This window comes from Rattus norvegicus, chromosome 2 (genome assembly GCF_036323735.1).
Source record: "Rattus norvegicus strain BN/NHsdMcwi chromosome 2, GRCr8, whole genome shotgun sequence".
Lineage (NCBI taxonomy): Eukaryota > Metazoa > Chordata > Mammalia > Rodentia > Muridae > Rattus > Rattus norvegicus.
In genome coordinates, this window is record NC_086020.1 from 155275132 (window position 1) to 155299215 (window position 24084).

General features: G+C 46.1%; 1 protein-coding gene across 2 annotated transcripts; it reads left to right on the plus strand.

The window, feature by feature from the left end:
• The first annotated feature begins 602 nt into the window (after positions 1-602).
• Il12a (interleukin 12A) lies at positions 603-7866 on the plus strand. Of its 2 annotated transcripts, NM_053390.1 has the most exon segments (7): positions 603-652; positions 1115-1248; positions 3447-3560; positions 4689-4730; positions 4805-4846; positions 4936-5079; positions 7299-7565. In NM_053390.1, coding segments are annotated over 7 exon segments (648 nt in total). In that variant the 5' UTR covers positions 603-636; the 3' UTR covers positions 7455-7565.
• Positions 7867-24084: the final 16218 nt, after the last annotated feature.

Consider the following 24084-nt stretch of genomic DNA (forward strand, 5'->3'; position numbering starts at 1 on the left):
TCTCCTTGCAGATCCTGGGGCTTCAGGAGCCTTTGCTCCTAGGCTCCTGCAGAGAGATGGCCTTGCTCTCTCTGGGCCTTTTTCTCCCAAGATACTGTGCAGTCACTGCGCTAAATCAAAACTGCCTAGATCCGAGTTTTAAGCGATACATAGCTACCACACTGGTTTTGTTCCGTTCTATGTTCAAGGCAGGACACATTCGCAAAAGACATTCGCAAAAGTCAGACTCAGAGTCCACGGTGGAGGGACAAGTGGGTAGCTTGTACTTCTTCGAAGGGGGCACTGGGCACCGTGCTATGGCTAGGGGGTAGTGGGGCGGGACAAACCTGCCTCAGGATAAGAGCAGCGACTCGCAGGCCGGTTTTGCTTTCACTCTGAGTGCGGTGGGTGATGGGACGGTCCCGAATCTCCTCAGGCGGGCACTCCGAGAGTTAATTCGAAAGCGCCACCCACCCCTGGGGCGATCAACGCTCTTGTCCTTGAGAAGCTGATGTAGAGACAGAGAGAGAAAGCAAGAGACAGTCCTGGGAAAGTCCTGCCGGCAATCCAGACAATTATAAAAATGTGTCCCCCAGGGTCAGTGCTCCAACCTCTTCTCCCTCGGCATCCAGCTGCTCCTCTCAGAGCCGGTCCAGCATGTGTCAATCACGCTGTAAGTAGCTGAGGGCCGGCTGACAGGGTAACTTGATCAGGGACGAAGGCTCAGGAAAGAGCGGACAGAAGCCCCGGACCCACTAAGGGAGACTAACGGGGGGCCAGCAACTGCAGGGCAAGGGAAGGAAGAGGGGAAGGACGGTCGTGCTAAGTTGTGCTGCACCTGGCATGGTCTCCTCATTGTAGAACAACTGGGGTCGGGGAGGTACCGCTATGCCCACTTCATGGAAGAAAACTAAAGCCCAGCCTTGAAGCTAGAGTATGGAAAATGAAGATCCAAGCCAGTCCCCAAACAAGATCTGAGAGGTCGTGCTTCATCTGTCAGCCCCGAGGAAGGGGTTAAATCATGGGTGGAGGGAGGTCAGAAGGAATGGATGACAAAAATTGTCAGAATGGCTGAAGAAAGAGACAGGTCAAAACCAGGCTGACAAGCTCCACACACCCTTCGTTTCCCTTCCAGACCTCCTCTTCTTGGCCACCCTTGTCCTCCTAAACCACCTCACTTCGGCCAGGGTCATACCAGTCTCTGGACCTGCCAAGTGTCTTAACCAGTCCCAAAACCTGCTGAAGACCACGGACGACATGGTGAGGACGGTAAGTTTCTCGAGTCGTCTAACCTCAAAGCTCCGCTGTTGAAATGACTTCTAACCTATCTAGTATCTGCTGGGAAGCCATAGTTCCTGGGTAGCTGGCAGGAACCGTAGAGGAAACTTCTCAAACCTTCTAAATATAATCTAAAGGAAACTGTGTCTCCAGAGAAAGGAAGAATGGTGATAAATCATAACGGCATCAGTTTGGGCTGTTTCTACACAGAGGAAAGTGGGTACTTAAAATGTTCCTCCCAGCCTGCCTGGCTGTGTGACATGGTGTCGCAGGATGCCCCTTGCCTCGGCCTCACTGCAGGTAGAACAGGGAGACAGTCACTAGCTACACTGTCTGTACTTCACAAGCTGTAGAGGTGAATTAGATTCTCTCTCTTCTGCTCACCAGTGGCCTCACTGGATGGACACATCTCTAGGAGGACCCAAACATTAGAACCTCCATTTTTCTGGGGCAAGTGTGATCCAGTTTTTTTTGTTTTTTTTTTTTTTTTTTTTGGTTCTTTTTTTTTTTTTTCCGGAGCTGGGGACCGAACCCAGGGCCTTGCGCTTCCTAGGTAAGCGCTCTACCACTGAGCTAAATCCCCAGCCCCCAAATGAGTAAATCTCCCCCCCACCCCCGGAGCTGAGGACTGAACCCAGGGCCTTGGGCTTCCTAGGCAAGCGCTCTACCACTGAGCTAAATCCCCAACCCGTGATCCAGTTTTATTCACAGCTCTGTTCATTCTTCTCAGGTTTCATATCTAAATGCAAAAGTAGCCTTTTCTGTTGTAAAAAATTGCCAAGGTTTCCTCTCACTTTTGGAACAAAGCTACAGCAAATGTTAATGTGCATTTCCAGATACCCTGCAGCTGTTAGGGCTGGGGCTCCATTATAGAATTCTGGCTTAATTATGAATGAGTACTGGTGTTCTATTCCCAACAGGGTGTGCATTCATAAGCACAAAGGCACAAAGGGGGAAGGAAGGAGACTCCTGTCTTCCTGTTCTGTTTTCAAATCTTTCTTAAGGATCTTCTAGCCTGTTGTCTTGTAGCTACCTCAAGATAAGCTCCACTCCACAAGGCCTTCTTGGTGAATTTCTTCCTTCCCTTCTAATCTTGCATAATGTGCTGCTGGTTGTTCCTCAAAGCTCAATCTTAATTAAGTGGGGTTCCCAGGCAGGAGAGGTGGCTCTGTGGTTAAGAGAGCTGGCTGCTCTTCCAGAGGTCCGGAGTTTCCCAGCACCCACGTGGTGGCTCACGACCATCTGCAACTCTGGTCTGAGGGGATCTGTCATTTTCTGGCCTCTGTGGGCACTGTGCACACGGCGTACAGACATACATGCAGGCAGACATGTTTAGGCACGAAAACTTAAAATTAAGGGAAAAAAACTTAAGGAAGTTTCCCTAAGGAATCCCTGCAAAAAGGAGAGACTGTTTTCCTAAAGTGAGGTTTGGGTAGAGAGGATGAAGGTCTTTCAAAGTTAACTGGATGTTCCTCACCCTTCCACTGCCAAATAACAGTACTGGGGTTGGAATTCAACTCTGTTCAGTTTGAGTCACCATTGCTCTCTAGTTGACCTTGGAATCCAGGAAGGCACAGCACTGCTGTTTGCCACACACCCCAGAACCATAGCTGAATGGAACGGTTATCCCAACCTTCAATCAGAGAGCTGTTGACTTCTTAATACCTTGTGTGATTCGGTTCAGTGGTGCTTTCCAGCACACCGGGGGTAAGAGAGAGCCCAGTGCGTATGTAAATTAAAGCTCAACTAGTATTTAGGGTTTGCAAGTGTGTTACTGCCGTCAAGCTGTGACTTTAACAGTTTAGAAGTTAGACTTGAAAAAAAAAAGATATTCCTAGGGCACAGCTGCTTGGCAAAAGGAAAAACAACAGGATCCACCGGAAGCAGGCATCACAGTGTGGTGCTGACGCTGATTAGCACAGCCTGTTGCAGCCACCCCAGTGTGGAAAACTATCCTGCTGGCAGACAGCCCATGCAAGGGGGAGGAAGGGTAGGGAGAGCACGCAGGAGGTCCGTTTCTTAGGTCCGTTTCTTCTCATCTTATGGTAAGTGTGAGTTTCCTATAGGCCAAAGAGATAGGCTCAGAGTGGCCAGCCTAGGCTCTGCGGATTCACTGGAGTGCAGGTCTCAGAGGAAGCCAGCCACCTTGCTGAGAGATTCAGCTCAGCTTCTCCTTATGCTTTTCCCAGGCCAGAGAAAAATTGAAACATTACTCTTGCACTGCTGGAGACATCGATCATGAAGACATCACACGGGACAAAACCAGCACACTGGAGGCCTGCTTACCACTGGAACTCCACAAGGTACAGAGGACTTCCCCTGGAAAAAAAAAAAAAGATTAAGGGCTGTGCAGCCAACCTCAGCTGTCTCCAGACATTTACGTGTAGCTATCAAACGTGAGAGTTTGGGGAGAGAAAAAAGTCACAACCATACAAATGCTTCTCCAGGCAGAAGGATATACTCAGTAACTGTGAGCTGGGTGTGGTGGAATAGACCTTTAATCCCAGTGGGTAGAAGAAGGCTGATTTCTGTTAAGTTAAGAGGCCAGCCTGGTATACATAGTGAGTTCCAGCCCAGCCAGGGATACACAACAAGATTTCATCTTCAAAAAGAAAGGGGGAGGGTTGTGGCAGGTAAAGCTCAGGTAGTGACGTGTTTACTCACAAGCATGAGGACCTAAATTCAGATCCCCAGCAAGCTGTGCAGCCTCAGGGTGGGCAGAGACAGGAGGATGCCCGGGCCAGCTGGTCTAGCTGAATCAATCAGTGAGCTACAGGTTCAGTGAGAGAAACTGTATTAGAAAAAAAAAAAAAGGCCCGGAGAAGCGATTAAGAAAGACCCCAAAGATTGTCCTCCGGTCTCCACAGGTACACACACACACGCACACAGAATACCTATACATATCCACCCAAGAGAAGTTATAATGGTGAGGTTTTTTATGCTTGTTACTGTAATGAGAAGTTAGTTTGAGAAAATAATATCAGAGAGATTTATGTTAAGAAATAAGGGGTTGGGGATTTAGCTCAGTGGTAGAGCGCTTGCCTAGCAAGCGCCAAGGCCCTGGGTTCAGTCCCCAGCTCTGAAAAAAAAGAAAAGAAAAAAAAAAGAGAAAGAAATAATGGGGGGGGGGGGTGCGTGCCTTTAATCTCAGCACTTAAAAGGCAGAGGCAAGAGAATTCTGTGAGTTTGAGTTCCAGGAAAGTTCCAATAGAAACCCTCTCTTAAAAATCAAATGATAGGGGTTGGGAATTTAGCTCAGTGGTAGGCAAGCTCAAGGCCCTGGGTTCGGTCCCCAGCTCTGGAAAAAAAAATGATGATGGTGGTGGTTATGGTGTTGGTAGTGATGGTGGTGGTGGTGATGATGATGATGATGATGATGATGATGATGATGATGATGATGATGACGTCCTTGGTTTATGATTTTCTTCTAGAATGAGAGTTGCCTGGCTACTAAAGAGACTTCTTCCATCATAGTAAGTAATCAATCTAAAGGTTCCTTCCTCATGATGGATCCATAACACTGATGCCTGATCATTCTTTCCTCTAGAGAGGGAGCTGCCTGCCTCCACAAAAGACTTCTTTGATGATGGTAAGCCACATACTTTTCTGAAACACAGCAGGGTCATGGAGTCCCAGCCCATCTCAATGGTTCCCTCCCCATTTTGTCCTGCCTTCTAGACCCTGTGCCTTGGTAGCATCTATGAGGACTTGAAGATGTACCAGTCAGAGTTCCAGGCCATAAATGCAGCACTTCAGAGCCACAATCATCAGCAGATCACTCTGGACAGAAACATGCTGATGGCTATTGATGAGCTAATGCAGGTAAGGCTTCCTCCTATCAGCGATGGCTCCTTTATTAGATACAATAAAACCAGCATGTCTTGGGTTGGGAGAGACCTGACCATGCCCTCCCACCCCCATCCCAACCCGTGAAAGGCCTTGCAAGGTTACATTTGCTAAGACAGCCTTGAGGGCACGCTCTATAGTAAGGGCAAATGCAAGCAGCCGTCTATTGTTGATCTCATGATACAAATCAGGCTTCTTTTCAAATTCTTTTTCTTGTACCATCCCCACAACTAGCAAATAAAGTCTGTGCAGAGGAGGGCCTGGACGCTTAAGAGGCTGAACTAGAGTCTCCTTTAAAGGGTTTTTTTGGTTTGTTTTAAATATGTTCTTCTCTAAAACGTTTGAGATTAGGACTGGAGAGACAGTCCAGTGACTAAGAGCACTTGCTAAGCAACCATGAGAACTTGAGTTTGGCCTGGAGCTCCTATGTGACAAACAGGGTGTGGTCTTGAACTGCTCTGTAACTCCTGAGAGAGGAGACAGGAAGGCCACTGAGGTTTTCTTGCTTCAAGTTTAGTCATGAAGCCTCCAGGTTCAGGGAGAGACCCTGCCTCCAAGGAATAAGATGGAGAATACAGGATCCCCTTCTCTGGCTTCTGCACAGTGTAGGCACAGATATGTGCATGTGTGAGTACATATAATACATGCAAACATACATGTGTCCTTTTCAAAATTTGTAGCCTCTAGAGGCTGCACACCTATTCAAACATTACTAGGGAAAACATGTGGAGCTGGTGTCCAACTATAATCTATTTTGAACCAAAACATGACCAAAATGAACAGTGATCTTCCATCTAAGGAAATGCAGCGTTAGGCATCTGTGGTAACTTGCCATTCCATAGTAGCACAAAACGCAGAAATATGCACATGAGAGAGATGAGCATCTTGGCAACTAAGTCACGGGATGAAGACAGAAGTGCACTGTCTGAAAAGCAGTTGTTTTTCATTTCATACATACTGTCTCAGCTAGGGTTTCTATTTCTTTGCTAAAGCATCATGGCCAAGAGCAAATTGGGGAGGAGAGGGTTTATTTCGTCTTACAGAGAATACGAATCTGTCATCCAGGGAAATGGAGGCAGAAGCTGATGCTGTAGAGGAAACCTGGTGACTGGAGTGTTCCACATGGCTTGCTCAGTTTGCCTTGTATAGCACCCAGGACCACGGGGCGGGGGGGTGCGGTGAGCTGGGCTTTCCCACATCAACCATCAGTCAAGAAAACAACCACAAGCTTGCCCACTGGCCAATCTGGCTGGAGGTGTTTTTCTCAATTGATGTTTCCCTCTCCCTAAATGACTCTAGCTTGTGTCAAGTTAGCATAAAACCATCCAAGACTTTACACATTGCCAGATGACTTATTTGAAAGACAGTGACGTTGATGCAGGTGTTAAACAACGTACCATACAGAGATTTGTAATGAATTCTGTATGGACAAGCCCAGAACTCAGTTGATTTGGGTAGTAGAAAGAGGTCTACCAGGGACCAAACGGGTTATAAAGTACGATGACTTTAAGCTCGCTCTCTCCCTCTCCCTCTCCCTCTCCCTCTCCCTCTCCCTCTCCCTCTCCCTCTCCCTCTCCCTCTCCCTCTCCCTCTCCCTCTCCCTCCCTCCCTCCCTCTCTCTCTCTCTCTCTCTCTCTCTCTCTCTCTCTCTCTCTCTCTCAAGATTTTGTGAGGAGCAAGCAAAAATATTAAACATCACAGAAACATAAGTTCTTATTCTATGTTATGAAATCAAAGGATCGAGTGGGAAACACGGTACTAGCTCATTTTCCTAACACAAATGGCATCTCTACCAGAAATAGGTCTGTTGCTGATAGTGAGCTCTAATGCATAGACCCCACCCATCCCCAGCCCCCTCTTCCAAAAGGACAGGGCTTCTTAACATAACTCATAAGAATTAATCCACTACTACTGCAGATACCACCTCACAGGCTCCTATCTTCTGAGAAATCCTAATGGTGACTTTTTCTGGGTAGTTTAAGGGTCTTGTCAGAGATCCCTCAAGACAGAGGTACGTGCTTGCAAAGGAGTATTTCTTCCCTCTTTTCCTGCAGGAACACAGCAGGAGGGGTCTAGGAGTGTAATGAGGGACTAGGTTGCAGGCCCCCCGCTGTGCATTGACTGTATCCCTTCCTTGCAGGCAAATGCTTTCATTTTTAAATTTTGTGTATGCTATGCTTGGTGTTTCTTTGTAGTCTCTGAATCACAGCGGCGAGACTCTGCACCAGAAAGCTCCCATGGGAGAAGCAGATCCTTACAGAGTGAAGATGAAGCTCTGTATCCTGCTCCATGCCTTCAGCACCCGCGTCATGACTATCAACAGGGTGATGAACTATCTGAGCTCCTCCTAAGGAGGAGGGCTAGGAGTCAGGTAGTCCTGGCCTGGTTGACCTTCAGCTCCTGTAGGAATCTGTAACCCCAAAGGTGGCACGGCTGCCTCAGCGTGGGCCCCTCCATTGTGTCTCTCATACTTGCAAGTTGTTTGTAAGTTTTCATCAAAATATCATTAAGGGGAGAGTATGTCCTCCCTCAGTGTGTCAGCAGAAGAGCAAGAACTGATAAGCTATTATTTTTGTACCAAAGTGTTTATGAAAACACTCAGTCACCCCTTATTTAAAAATATTTATTGTTATATTTTATACTTATGATAAGCATATGAGCTATTTATATTTATTTATTTTCTATTTATTATAATATTTCTTATCAGATGAATTTGAAACATACCTTATTTTGTGGTTCTAATAAAGTAATGCAAGCACTTCACAGATGTTTTTGGAGTGTCTGTCTGTCTATCTATCTATCTATCTATCTACCTACCTATCTATCTATCTATCTATCTATCTATCTATCTATCGATTGTTTCTTTAATTTTTTAAACAGGGTCTCACTGTATAGAGCAGGCTGGTTCTGACTAACAGAGATCAGAATGTCTCTGCCTCCTGAATTCTGGGGCCAAACCTGTCTATCACTTTGCCCAGCTAACTAGAGTATGTAAATGTTCCAAGAAACAGTGCAAGAAAATTATGAGTTTGCACCCTACTGCTGTGTTAAACAAACGAAGCTGGGGGAAGAGTCATATGTCATGTTACAGCTTATAGTCCATCGCTGAGGGTCATCATGGCAGAATCCTGGGTGGAAGGATGCTGCTTACTGGCTTGCTCTCCATGGACTGCTTAGCTGACTTTCTTATAGAACCCAGGACCACCAGACCCACCGTGTGCTGGGCTCTTCCATAGCAATCATTAATGAGGAAGATGACCCCTCAGACTTCATCAATCTGATGAGAACATTTTTTTCAATTGAGGTTCTGTCTTCCTAGATGCCTCTAGTTTGTGCCAATTTGACAAAACAAAAACAGCACAAAAATTCTGATGACATTTGAACAAAATAATCTTGCAAAGACAGCCACAATGTGGCTTGGGGGATGGCTCAGTGGGCAAAGTGTTCATCTCACAAGTGTGACAACCGGGGTTCAGATCCCTAGAGCTCAACCTGTATCCCCACTGTTCATCAGGCAGACTGGGGACTACTGAAGCAAGCTGGCTGAGTTGACAGGTCAGACTGATGAACTTCAGTCTGAGGGAGAGACTGAGCCTCAGTATACGAGGTGGCGGGTGTCCCTCGTTATTCAGGGTTCCGAAAGGGCGCTACCCGTAGGCCTATGGGAGGCGAGAGAAGAAGGAGACCAAGCAAGATTCTATTGTCCAGGTCTCGTTCATTGGGATGAACGTTACAGCTTTTAAGGCTTTCAGGTAGGGGGAGTGACGTTTGTGAAACATGAAGGAGGGGGAGATGAGGGTATAGGCAGTGATAGCTGGAGGCAAAGAAGTCAGGCGATGAGGTCAGGTGGTGGAGACACCAGGTGTTGACTGAGGAGATAACTGATTTTTGCTTAGGCTGAAGCATCCCGAGAATGTTATCTTCCTGTGCTGTAAATTCATGGGAGAGGCTCTTAGAGGAGTATGTGTGGCCAAGAGTCACATAGCCACTTTGAGCTATACAGTCACAAAACGGCCAGGCCCAAATCCAATATGGCTCACTACAGGCGGGTAATCAAGAAAGGCACTCAACAGGAGCATTGGGCCTCCACACCCATGTGCATATGTGCATACACACACCTATGTGTCCATATATGTCTGAACACATTAACAAACATATACCACAGATATATACATGAAAAAATGGCCAAAGAATTCTGACTCATTTCCTAGTCATATGTATATGTATATGTGTATGTATGTGTGTATGTGTATGTGTATGTATATGTGTGTATGTGTATGTGTGTGTATGTGTATGTATATGTGTGTATGTGTATGTGTGTGTATGTGTATGTATATGTGTGTATGTGTATGTATATGTGTGTATGTGTATGTATATGTGTGTATGTGTATGTGTATGTATATGTGTGTATGTGTATGTGTATGTATATGTGTGTATGTGTATGTATATGTGTGTATGTTTATGTATATGCGTGTATGTGTATGTATATGTGTGTATGTGTATGTATATGTGTGTATGTGTATGTATATGTGTGTATGTGTATGTTTATGTGTGTATGTTTATGTATATGCGTGTATGTGTATGTATATGTGTGTATGTGTATGTATATGTGTGTATGTGTATGTATATGTGTGTATGTGTATGTATATGTATATGTGTGTATGTGTATGTGTATGTATATGTGTGTATGTTTATGTATATGTGTGTATGTGTATGTATATGTGTGTATGTTTATGTATATGTGTGTATGTGTATGTATATGTGTGTATGTTTATGTATATGTGTGTATGTGTATGTATATGTGTGTATGTTTATGTATATGTGTGTATGTGTATGTATATGTGTGTATGTTTATGTATGTGTGTGTATGTGTATGTATATGTATATGTATGTGTTTATATATGTATGCATATGTGTATATATAGCTGGGAGACCAGGCTGGCCTCAATACTCAAATGCCTGTGTGAATTACAGCTTTTAAGGGTTGCTTTACTATTTTTCTTCCACATTTGAATCTCAAAGAAGAACATACAGAAGAAATGTTCTCCCTGACAACCTCAGGCCACGACCTGCTGTGCGTTAAACAAATACATTATCATACTCTTCAACTTGGAAAAAGTGTCCTATGAGACTCTCTAAATTATTCTAATTCATGTGACCCTTTGGGCTCTCAGAGGGAAGCCCTTTTAAAATTACAAACAGGACAACTCTCTGCTTGCCTAAATTATGTAGAATGCTTCCCCAAACCCCGTGTATAATTGCCTTCCTTTGGTTTAAGACGCGTCTTCCTTCTGGCCGTAGTATCAATTCTGTCTTTCTAGTTCTTTAAACCACATGAATTTAAAAAGTCTCACAGTGGAGTACCACATCATTTGGTTCTGGGATAACCATGTTCCTTCCTAATAACTAGGAAAGGGCTTTCAGGCCTTTATTTAGAGAGGAGCCTTTTCTAAGTTGTCTCTTCCCACCAGGCCCCTAATTCCTCTCCAGGGCTCCAGAGGAAAATAAGTGTGGCCTCTCCTCTGTGACAAACTCACTGTCAAGATTCTCACTCTCTGCCCATCGTCAGGCAAAAATCATGGAGGCCAGATTCACCAAAGAACTGGATAACTGCAGGCTCCTCCCAGGCAGGGCTCCTCCCAGGCAGGGCTCCTCCCAGGAAACGTTTTTTTCCTTTGAGCCTCTCAGGTCACAGTGGCTATCACAAGCTGTGAAGTAGTTGGCTATGTATAAGACACTGCAGAATGACACCTGCTGTCTCTCTCCCCTTTGAATCAAGCCGAGCAAGAGAAGGTCTCCTCCACAGACTTGTGTCCGTGTAGAAAAACCCTCATTACATTTGTCCTAGCATCAATATGTGATGAGATTTAAATAATGACTGGAGGTGGACATGGTGGTGCATGCCTGCAATCCCCATACTTAAGAGGCTATAACAAGAAGGTTATGAGTTCAAAGTCAGCCTAAACTTCAGGCCAAGATGTATCTCAGACAAAACTAAAGTAAACCCAACCGGCCCAAGTGAGGTCTTCATGGAATACTCCACTCCCCACTCCATAGCTAGTTCTCACATCTTCCTAGATATGTGCGTTAGTGTGTATGTGCTCTGTCCAGGTTTTTTTAATGGCTCCCTCCCTGTGCCCTCTTCTAAGACATGAAGATAATACTCAAACTTGCCTCCAAGGATCAGAGTGATGGCTAAATAGAATGATTCAGGCAAAGCCTTTGCTTAGTCCTCAGTGCACAACAAATCTATGTAGGTTTTAAGGGTTATTACTCATCTTTGGGAATCTCAACTCAGACAAAGTAATTAAACCCTCTGCTATTTCTTCATTGGTGGAGTGTAAGTGAGTAAACCAAATTCACAGAGTTACTGTAAGTTACTGTTAAATGAGACAGCGATGGAGTCAGGAATGGGGGCACATGCCTGTCATCCCAGCACTCATAGAAGCATCACAAGTTCAAAGCCAGCCCTTACTACACATGAGTTTAATAACAGACTGGACCAAAGGAGACCTGTCTCAATAGCATAAATACAGTAAATAAATAAGACACTGAGAGTGTAGAGAGCGGCGCAGTGAAACAAAGATGGCGCTGACATCCAGCCTTGTCTGGATGTCTACAACTTACTGCGCATGTGCAGGCTTGTCCCCTTGCTAGAGCTCCCTCTAGTGGTGAACAGCGGTACTGCACATGTGCGGTTTATGCACTAGGTGTCAGTTGACCATTAATATGCTAATGAGGTGATTCATTCTCCGCCAATCCCTGGAGGACAAGTAGTGGGGTTATCCATGCCCCACCAATCCCTGAGAGATAATTAGCATACTGTTGTGTATATAAGTCGAGCGACTTTGCTGCTCCAGGTCCCTGTTCAAGAGAGCTGTAACACTCAGAAGAGCTGTAACACTGAGAAGAGCTGTAACACAGTAAAGGCTTGCTCGCAGAAGAATCCTGTTGCCGCGCGTCGTTCTTGCTGGCGGGACATTGGGCGCGCGACATGAGGGTGCCTAATGGAGTCTCCAAACCAAACCTTTAATGCTCTGGGATTATTGGCTTTGATACATCTCATGGGTCCCATCAGGCAGAGCCAATGAGATGGTTTGTAACAGACGAACACACTGGACCTTCCAGAGCACTCAGCTAGAGTGCGCTCAGCAAAAAAAGGTTGTCTGAGTCAGATGCTGTCAAAAGGAAGGCCCCGGGGCTGGGGATTTAGCTCAGTGGTAGAGCGATTACCTAGGAAGCGCAAGGCCCTGGGTTCGGTCCCCAGCTCCGAAAAAAAGAACCAAAAAAAAAAAAGGAAGGCCCCTTCCTCCAAGAACAAAGGCTGAGGGCCTGATTTTGTAGAACAAGTCTCTCAGCTTAAAACCATGCCCAGGCACAGCCCTAGAGTTCCCTTGACCTAAATGCTCTGATAACAGGGAAATAAACCTGAAAGTGCCCCTGACACAGAGGACTCCACCCAAGAATCAGCCAGGAAAACACAGGCAAGGAACACACACACACACACACACATACACACACACACACAGAGGCATGTGTCTGAAAGCACGGTTACTAAGGAGGCTGACATAGGTGGATCATTTGACCCTGCAGTGAAGTGGGGTGACATCTAGCCTTGGCAGCACAGAATTTGTCTCAGTTTTTTTTTTATGAATAACTTGTATTACATTTAATTATCGTGTGTGCACACATGCATGTAAGCACACCGTGGGATGCTTGTGAAAGTTAGAGAATATCTTTCAAGAGTTGGTTCACTCCTTCTACTATGTAGGTTCCAATGGTCCAACTCAGGCTGTCGGGCTTGGCAACAAGCACCCTCACCTGCTGAGCCACCATTCTGACCTTCAAAAGGTTTTGTTATTAAATGTTTACCAACAAGTTCATTGAAATGTATTTGGTGAAAAAAAATCTTCAGTTGTGTCTATGTATCCTTAAGTTTGATATTAAAATAGCAAGTATATGGTGCATACCTAGAATCTGAGCATTAGGCGACTGAGGCAGGAGGATTGCAAGGTAGAGGACCCAGAACGGGCTATTTTTTTTTAATCTTTATTAACTTGAGTATTTCTTATTTACATTTCGATTGTTATTCCCCTTCCTGCTTTCCGGGCCAACATCCCCCTAACTCCTCCCCCTCCCCTTCTATATGGGTGTTCCCCTCCCCATCCTCCCCCCCCATTACCGTCCTCCACCCAACAATCACGTTCACTGGGGGTTCAGTCTTAGCAGGACCAAGGGCTTCCCCTTATACTGGTGCTCTTACTAGGCTATTCATTGCTACCTATGAGGTCAGAGCCCAGGGTCAGTCCATGTATAGTCTTTAGGTAGTGGCTTAGTCCCTGGAAGCTCTGGTTGCTTGGCATTGTTGTTCATATGGGGTGTCAAGCCCCTTCAAGCTCTTCCAGTCCTTTCTCTGATTCCTTCAACGGGGGTCCCGTTCTCAGTTCAGTGGTTTGCTGCTGGCATTCGCCTCTGTATTTGCCATATTCTGGCTGCGTCTCTCAGGAGAGATCTATATCCGGTTCCTGTCGGCCTGCACTTCTTTGCTTCATCCATCTTATCTAGTTTGGTGGCTGTATATGTATGGACCACATGTGGGGCAGGCTCTGAATGGGTGTTCCTTCTGCCTCTGTTCTAAACTATTATTCCCTGCCAAGGGTATTCTTGTTCCCCTTTTAAAGAAGGAGTGAAGAATTCACATTTTGATCATCCGTCTTGAGTTTCATTTGTTCTAGGCATCTAGGGCAATTCAAGCATTTGGGCTAATAGCCACTTATCAATGAGTGCATACCATGTGTGTTTTTCTGTGATTGGGTTACCTCACTCAGGATGATATTTTCCAGTTCCATCCATTTGCCTATGAATTTCTTAAAGTCATTGTTTTTGATAGCTGAGTAGTATTCCATTGTGTAGATGTACCACATTCAAAACGGGCTATTTAGTGAGACTCTACCTTGCCAATAAAATAAAATAAACAGATAATAAGATGATTTTTTTTTTTTAGAAAATCAAGTTTCAGTGTGTAACTGAGGGTGTAGCTCTGTGTGCCATGAGTGAAGTGTGTGGGGAGGGGCAAGGATTGTTAACTAGGATGCCGACAGAACACCAGATAGCCCATCTGGGGAATCCTTTGTAATAGAAAACCTAGCAGCCAATGCCTTGTGTGCCTTTGCTCACCTCACTCTACACAGGAACCTGAGGCTTGGAAGCATTGTTAGTTCTCATGCTGGGGAGGTGGCAGGTGCCCAACTATACCAGTGAACCCAGGTATACAGCTCCAAAGTGCCTTTCTCTGGCCATGTCGAAGTCACAGTAAGCACAGTAAGCCACAGTAAGTCACAGTAAGTCACAGTAAGCCACAGTAAGTCACAGTAAGCCACAGTAAGTCACAGTAAGCCACAGTAAGTCACAGTAAGTCACAGTAAGTCATGGTAAGACACAGTAAGTCACAGTAAGTCACAGTAAGTCACAGTAAGTCACGGTAAGTCACAGTAAGTCACGGTAAGTCACGGTAAGTCACGGTAAGTCACAGTAAGTCACGGTAAGTCACGGTAAGTCACGGTAAGTCACAGTAAGTCATGGTAAGGCACAGTAAGTCACAGTAAGTCACAGTAAGTCACGGTAAGCCACAGTAAGTCACGGTAAGTCACGGTAAGCCACAGTAAGTCACAGTAAGCCACAGTAAGTCACAGTAAGTCACAGTAAGTCACAGTAAGCCACAGTAAGTCACAGTAAGTCACAGTAAGCCACAGTAAGCCACAGTAAGTCACAGTAAGTCAAGGGAGCATTTCCTCCCCATACCTATGCAGTTCTCACAGTGACCGAGGCTTCTGGGCTGCTTCACTTCCCCAGAGAACGTCAAGTACAGAAAGCCCATGTTACTTACATATGTGTGCCTCTAGCTCCTGGCACTCAACAACAAGAGCCACGGGAGAAGAGACTGAAGGAAAGGAGGTCCATTGACCGGCCCAATCCGGGATTCATCTCCTGGTGGGCCACCAAGTCCTGACACTACTACGAATGCTATGATGTGTTTGCAGAAGGGAGCCTGGCATGGCTGTCCTCTGAGAGGCTCTACCAGCAGCTGACTGAGACAGAAGCAGATACTTACACCCAACAATAGGACTAAAGTCAGGGACCTCTATGGTTGAATTGGGGGAAGGATTGAAGAAGCTGAAGAATAGGGTGACCCCATAGAAAGATCAGCAGTCTCAACTAACCCAGACCCTAGGGAGCTCCCAGAGACTGAGCCACCAACCAGGAGCATATGTGGGCTGACCCGAGGTCCCTGGCACATACGGAGCAGAGGACTGCCTTGTCTGTCCTGGGGGTGGGGGGAGAAGATATATTTAATCCTCGAGAGCCTTGAGGCCCCAAGGAAGGGAGAGGCCTGGTGGGAGGGGGGTGGAGCTCCCTCTCAGAGACAAGGAAGAGGAAGACTGGGATGAGGAACTATGGGAGGGGGTCTGGGGGAGCAACGACTAGAATGTGGATAAATAAAATAATTTAAATTTATTTTGAAAAGTGCCATGGGTTTTTCTGGGTTTCTTGTTTATTTTTTTAAACAAAGAATAGTCAACAAAGTATTGTTCATAAATTGTTTCCAATTACCAAAAGCAAAGGTGAAACATTAAAAATATATGTGCTTGCTTCCTTCAAAATAACTATCCATGTTATAATATACAAGGTGTATAAGTACGCCTTTTAAGTAAACAAATAATTTAAATATCTGGTTTGGGGTTAAGTAGCTCCCATACTTTAAAAAGAATTCCTTGCTGGCAGAGTGTACCGCAGTGGTAAATGTGCCTTCCCTCCTGTTCTGCTCCAGAAGTCAGAAACACATCCTGGGTTGGATGGGCAGTTCAGTTAGTAAACTCTTTGTCTAGCATTCAGACAGGCTGTGTTCCTCCCCAGTATCTCGGAGGTTCCAGGGAATCGGCTCCATTGCTTCTGCACCCCTTTATGGGGAGGCACCAAGGCTGGGGGCAGAGTTGGAGCAAAGTGGTTTTCCTCACAGTGGAGGAGAAGCAAAGATCAAGGGCGTGGGGTATAGGGTTCCTACAGAATCCTCATAGCCAATCATCTGTGACCTCTGCCCTCCAACGGTGCCCACCTTCTAGAGTGTCCACCACTCCCAAAATGCCACCAGCAGGCAACCAAGACGGAGCCTTCGGATGATACCAGAGTCAACCATAACATCAAGCAAACATCACATGTTCTGTTCCACACCGCTCCCAACAGAAACGGCTCCAGGGTCCCAGCGGACTCCGGGTAACTGCAGCACCCCACACCCTCTCTCATCAGTGACGGCCTGCACAGCGACTCCACTCGGGTGCTTCTTCAGTGCCTGCTCCGGGAAGCCTTGCTTTTTGTCATGGTTTATATATAAAATGCACCCATAAAAGCTCCGGTGTTTGAACACCTGGTCCCCAGCTACAGACACAATTTTGAAAGGTTGTGAAATTTTATGAGATGAGATCTGGATGGGAGAAACTGGTCGTTGGGGTTCAGGCTTTTATGATATTAGCGCCAGCTGCCACCTTGAGCCCTCTTCATCCAGATGGCAACGGTGTAGTTACCAACGGCATCATGTGACACTGCTGAAACCACCACAGCCGCTGCGGCTGCCACCTTTCCCAGCCCCGTGGACTGTATCCGTTCCAACTGGGAGCCAAACAAACCCCTCCTTTCTCAAGTCGTTCTTGTTAGGTGGACCAGAAAGTGGAAACGGAAGTAATACTCGTACTCAAACAGGTATTGAAACTAAGGCAAAGACAAAAACTCCCTGAATTCATTCAAGCCACTCGCGTCCTTATTTCTGTAAGTAACAGAACCTTTAGCTTTTTGCCTTTTACATTTTATCTCTTTAAGCTTGCCTGAGAAGAAAAATGTTGCTATAAATGCAAGGTTCATCTTCTCAGCTGAAAATCAAATGTGTTCAGCCCTTCTGAGACAGGAGCGGTCTATGAATGTGCTCCTGCAGGATGAAGATGGGTGACTGACTCAAGGGACTCTAACCAAGAAATGTCCATCAACACAGGGCAAAAATGGACGTAACTCCATCTATGGACTCCAGGGGACAATTGGAAGTCTGGCCAGCAGCCAAAATTCACCCAGGGGCCTCCCACCAGCGTCAGTAGCTGGAAAGCCATTGTCAGAACTCCTCAGACCAGACCGTGTGTCAGGAAGACCTGGAAATGTCTGAAGTTTCCATCACAGTGCTGCTTCTCTGGCCCTCACCTGAGGTTACATCTTTCAGCAGGCACCAAGTGCCCTCCCCCGGGAACTCCAGACCATGGGCAAATGCCCAGCCCCACCTTCTAGAAATCATTACTCTCACAGGGGCACAATCATCAAACAGAGGTCCTTAGAGAATGGCATGAAATCTGCCTCCACATGAAACTGCATCGAGGAAACTTACTGTAAAGCCAGCACCGATGTAACCCAGTGAGCTAGGATACAGAAAAGTCCCCTTCCTCCTCCTGCTTCCTCGTCTGATCAGGAATTAATAGTAAAATATTTGGTTTAAATAAAAACATCTTGACAATTGGGGAACTCTGCTCACTCTTCTGATAAAGGAACAAGGGGAACGTACAGTTGTCCCAAAGCAGTGACAATATCTGTGTGAGCTACTTTACCTGGACTGCGTTCATGGAGCCTCAGTTCAAGCACAAGAGAGCTGGGTTCAAAACCATCTGCTGCCCACAGAACCAAGATGACAGCAATCTCAGAATAGGATGCTTTAAAAAGTGACTCCTGGAGCGAGCCACTCAGTGGTTAAGAGCCATCATTCTCTCTCAGAGGATGAAAATTTGTTCCCAGTGCCCACATCAGGTGACTCACAGTCACCTGCAACTCCAGGGGATGCCCCCTTCTGGCCTTTCTGGCCTCTATTGGCCATACATTTACCTGTACACACACACACACACACACACACACACACACACACACACACACACTTTCAAAATAAAACCATTAAAAAGTGACTGACTCAGAGAACTGGAAGTGAAACTTAGGTAGCAAATACATGTAGGACCTTGAGATTGACTCCCCCTCCCCCAACCAAGTAACTTGTAAGAAAATAACAGTCAAAAAAAAAAAAAACAGGAACAACTGTTTTTTTTAAAAGACTTATTTATTTATGTTATGTATATGACTACCCCATCGCTGCTTCAGACACACCAGAAGACGGCATCAGATCCCATTACAGATGGTTGTGAGCCACCATGTGGTTGCTGGGATTGAACTCAGGACCTCTGGAAGAGCAGTCAGTGCTCTTAACCACTGAGCCATCCCTCCAGCCCAGGAACAACTGTTAAAAGGTGATTTCTCCTTGTCTACAGTTTGTCCACACGTCTTCCCAACCCCAAGAGTCAGTGGGGTTCATTATTCTCTTGAGAGAATCCTTTAATGAGAAGTCAGGTGCTTGAGATACTTGCTTGATCCCCAGGAGGCAGAGGTGGGGCAGAGACAGAGAGACAGAGAATCGATGCTTCTCTCTTGGTTTTGATTCCACTAAATGCATCTCTGCTATCCATTCTCCCTGCTTCCCAAAGTAAATGACCCGGGATTGAGAATCAGACCTTGTAGTTTTACTGGGGTGGGAGAATGAAACTTGAAGGTCCTCTGAAAAGATACTTGAGTTTCTCCGGAGAAACCAGCACACCCCAGCTCTTTGGTGTGAGAGAATTGGAGAATCACAGCGTCTCAGACAAGGGTGAAGCTTCAGTGTGCAAACGCCAGAGGGCAGCAGACCTCAGGAGATGTCCTGGAAAGAGCTTGGCTTTTCAGGAAGCAGACCAGGAGAACATTCTGAAATGAAGTCATTTGATGTCTGTTTGTGTTTGTTTGGTTGCTTGGCTGCTTGGTTGCTTGGTTGTCTCTCCCCCTTCCCCCATTTCTTGGGATTGCTTGAAGGCTTCCAACAGGCTGGGCAATTGCTCAGACAAGGAGAAGCCTCCGTATTACTTTTCTTCTTGTCACAAAATATCTGACAAGAAGCAACTTAAGGAGAGAAGGGATTATTTGGGGGTGTCACAGTTTCAGGATACAGGAGTACAGTCTGTCATGGTGGGCATGACATGGCGGTGTAAGAAGTTCTATGTGAAGGGATTCTATGTACTGCAAAGTCTGTGGTAAAGGACCTGAAAGACATGGAGACTGGGGCTCAGATCTCTCCTTTTCCCCACTTGTATTCAGTCTAGGGCCTCAGCCAATGAGACAATGCTGTCCACATGCAGAATGAGCCTCCCTTCCTCTCTTAAACCCCTTCACAGGCACAGCCAAAGTGTGTCTCCTAGGTGATTCTAAATCCTGTCACATCAAAAACTCAAGATTAACCACACATGCCGGAACCTGCTTGGACTTCTAGTGTGCCCTATGGCACATTGATACACCTTTGCATTTCCAGAGTAGACAGAGTAGACAATGTGTAAGTAGGGGTCCATGAGAAGCAGCAGCTCGGTGTTCTGAGCATACAAATAAATAATAATAAATAATAAATAATAAACAATCAAAGGCTTGAATTGTTTTAAGCTCAGGGGGGAGAGAGGGGGGGAGGGGAGAGGGGAGAGAGGGGAGAGGGGAGAGGAGAGAGGAGAGAGCAGAGAAAACAGAGACACACAGAAAGAGCCTGAAATAGAGAACAGAGACAGAGAGACAGAGAGGAGTTAAAAACAAAGGCATGAACCCTGTGGTCTGATCCTTACTGGTTTTCCTTGTTCTGTTCCGGTATGGGCGAGCCTCACTGGTGCCACCCAGTGGCCTCCCTGAGCACTGCTTCAGTGCCTGGAGAGCGGAAGGCTCCGTCTATGCTAGCTGAGTCTCTAGTAGCAGACAGCCATCATCTACCCTTTACTGAGACTTAACACACACCTAGAACTTGACAAGCACCTGTGACTGTCACTTTCAGAGTGGACATTGTGCTCCTGGGGTAGACAGGGACAGAAGCCTTGAAGACAAGTCAGCGCTTGCTGAGGTGACCTGAACTGGAATTCCAGCCCTCCCTCCTACTGCAGCATGAGTCATCCTTATTGAAAGGTGTAGCCCTGTACTTACCACTGAATTTGCATAATTCTCTGAACTCAAGTTTGTAAGCAAGCAACCAACACTTTCCATATTAGAAATGCCTGTTTCCTAAGACTCACGTTGATTCCAAGAAAGCGATTAATTCAGAGAATTTCCTATTCACCTTGCAGGGCAGAGAGGACATCTTCCAAGCAGTTATCAAAATGCTGGAGAAGAACAGCGCACTGCCTCTATCTTGCCTCAAATTCAGTGATCTCAATGTGTGCATTGTAACATGTCTAATGCCACCAGTATTGCTATCTTCCTGCTCCAACTGGGTGAAAGCCAGTTCTATCCACTCTCCCCAGCTTCTTAGCCAGGGCAACCAACTGCATATCTGCTCAGGGCATTTCGGTAAGAATGGATGAGGCGTTTAACATTTCCTCACAGGCTTGTAGTCACCTGTACCAAAACAAACTCCCCTTATTTAAGAAGTACATGTTAACCACCTTTAAGATACAGGTTAACCGGGGTTGGGGATTTAGCTCAGAAGGCCTTGGGTTCGGTCCCCAGCTCCGTGGGGGAAAAAAAAGATACATGTTAACTACCTTTAAGACATACCTACACAGCCGAGAGCTCATTGCTTCTTTTTTTAATGTTTTTATTGATTCTTTGTCAATTTCACATCATGTATCCCAGTCTCACTCATCCCCCCATCCGTTCATATCTGCCTTCTGTCCTTGCAACCTCCCCCTAAAAGGCATCATATCCGGTGGTTGCTCAGGAACCTCATATCCTCCTGGTCCATGCCAGCATCTCATATCCAGTTCCGCCTCTCCCTACAGTGCAGGGACCACGCAGCTTTGCTTTGTTTGCATTCTCCCCATCATCTCCGTGTTCTCGTTGTAGTGGTATCCATCGCAGGGCCTGGAGTGGGCGCTTGGGCATCTCTCTTCCTGCTCCCCCAGCCCATTGCTTCTTAACAGTTTTAAAGACTGGGCCATCTATCCCTTCCTATGGTATGATTGTTAGGAAAGTGTGCTGGCTACTTTTATGTCCACTTGACACAAGCTAGAGACACATCAGAGAAGAGGGAGCCTCAAGTGAGAAAACGCCTACCATAAGATCAGCCTGCAGGGTATTTTCTTAAGTAGTGATTAAAGTAGGGGGCCCAAGCCCATGGTGTGTGTCGACATCTCTGGGCTGGTGGTCTGGGATTTTATAAGAAAGCAGGCTGAGCAAGTCATAAGGAGCAAGCCAGTAAGCAGCACCCCTCCATGGCCTCTGCATCAGCTCCTGCCTCCAGGCTCCTGTCTAGTTTGAGCTCCTTCCTTAGCTTCCTTCAGTGGGCTATAATTCAGGTTATATAAATCAAATAAACCCTTTCCTCTCCAAGTTGCGTTTCGTCATGGTATTTCATCACACTAATTAAGACAGGTATAACAGTTCACAACAAAAAGTCAGGTGAAACTGTTTTGCAAGTCGAATTAAATTGAAATTAAAAAGTGTCGTCAGCAAAAATAATTTATGTGGCTCAAAAGTAAAAGTATTCAGCACATGGCGGACAATTCACCTCTGCCCCGTTCTAGCTCCATGCGTTTAAGCAAGCTCCAGCATAAGGCAGATGTCACAGCAGAGGCCGACAATGAGGACAGAAGTCTTTTCTGTGCCATTCCCCAGTGCGGGCGAGGGAATCATTCATCAGAGACCCGGAAACGGAAGAGGTGTTTGTATCTCACCTGCAGCGCACACTGATCTCTCCGAAACAGCAGCATGTTCTTGGAAGAACCTGTGCCCGCCAGTGCGAGCCCACTGGTCCACAGAAAACATCACCCGCTTACTGTGTTTCCCACTATGGCCTTTGTGGTCCTGCAGTGCTGTGGTGCAGAAAAGCCACTTGCAAAGGGTAAAGGACAAGTGCCATGGTCCTTCGCAAGCTTCGCTGGCGACCTAAGAGAAGAGCGAGGATGGTTCTTGCCCTTTCCCCAGGATCCCATCGCCTCATCTCAGCCTCCAGCAACAATTTATTACTAAACATCCAACATTTGGACTGCGGTCTTCTATGTCCCACAGGTTTCCCTTTTAAACTGTTCCAGGGTCTGGAGTCTAGATTGAAGAGCGACGCTAAGGGGTCACTCATGCCACCTAGTGGCTTCCTGGTGTACAGCCGAGTACTCCTAACTGGAAATTTCCGCTTTTTAATTTCTAATGAATTCAACGTTTCCTAGCATCTATTAACAAACACAAGTGGGGTTGGGGATTTAGCTTAGTGGTAGGGCGCTTGCCTAGGAAGCGCAAGGCCCTGGGTTCGGTCCCCAGCTCCGAAAAAAAAAAAAAAAAAAAAAAAAAAAAAAAAGAACAAACACAAGTGCTCGGAGCCATCTAGAGGCTAGTGTGTCAGAGCCTGAACCTAAACAATTAACAAGATCTCAATGTGACCCCGTTAATATGGAAGCTCCCCGTGCCTTTTAAATCTCTGCGGTGACAAACTGCATCCGGATAGCTCAAAGTTGTCCTTACAAACTAATAATATAAATAATGGCTATTGGAGTTTAGAAAGACAGGGAATGTGGTGGGGGGCATATTTCAACACCTGTCCTGAAATAAGTAACAGAGTGGGAATAATTTCCAGTGTCCTATAGCAAAGCAGTGTGACAAGAGTGTGCGGGAAACTGTTACATGTCTGCTGAGGACCTATGTGGAAAGAGTTCAAAGGTCCAAACATGGAAGAATGGCGTAGGAGGCATCAGAACAGAGTGAAAAGGATGGTCCATAGTAAACAATGCCTTGGAAACCGCGAGAGAGGCTCCAGGAAGTGAGGCAGAGGGCCTTTTACCTCAGGGAGCATCTTGTACCCTGGGTGGTTCTTAGACATGAGTCCATGCCTCCTGTGTGAAACATTTACATTCCATTTATAAGGCATGCTTATGGTATGTTCTAGCATGTGGGGTGCCAGAACACAGCTACAGGACCCAATGTGGTCAGTGTAGTCTGATTCTGGACATGGCCTCCTGCCTTGCTTTCCAACTTTCCCAGATATAATCTACAGCGAGGGCCAGACAACCGGGTTTGAACCAGTCTGTCCTGAGAACGTTCTGGGGAAGGCTGCTCTGTCAATACTTAGTATGTGCTTACTTTTTTTCATTCACATGTTTTTCTCAACTCAGACAACCTTCACTGCTTTCTCTGTTACGGTTGTGTTTGAAAGTACACTGAAACAGAAAAATAAAAGGCTGTTTACAGCGTCAGATCGTAATTCACCCCATTCTTTCACATCCTCAGATCTCTGGTCCGGCAGACAAGATCTGCAAGCTCGACAAAGTCAACAGATTAGCTAAGAGGCAGGAGGATGACTGCTATCACTTGCCAGATGAGACAGAGGTTTTTAAAACAAGATAAACATTTCATTCTCCATGTGCTTGGAAGCTTCTGCCTATACAGTAGAGGGGAGGGGAGTCACAGCAGCTCTGCCCGGGCAGGCGCAGCCCACACACTGGAAAACACCGGCCTGCAGAGCCCTGTTTGGATATCTCCATGTGTTTCAGCACCACTCTCCATGCTTGGATTTAGACTCTTCTATGAGATGTCGGTGTCTGCCACAGTGTTACACATGCTTGAAGGAAGAGCCCAAAACCATAAAGGAACAATATCAATTGGCTGTTGACTTAGCTCAGAAAAGGGCACATGACACAAATAACCCATAAGGCACAGACTCACTCAAAGATGTTTCCAAAAGGTTAAACTATCTGGTCTACTGAGACAGGGTAATCACAAGTTCAAGGCCTCCTCGGGCTATGTAGTAACATCCTGTCTTAAAAGCAGTTAACTCGGGCTGGAGGGTGGCTAGTGGATAAGAACGCTCACTTTGTGAGTATGAAAACCCAAGTTCGAATTCCTAGCATCCATGTAGAAGACAGGCATGGTTTTACAGGCATGATTTTACAGGCATGGTTTTACAGGCCTGGTTACACGTGC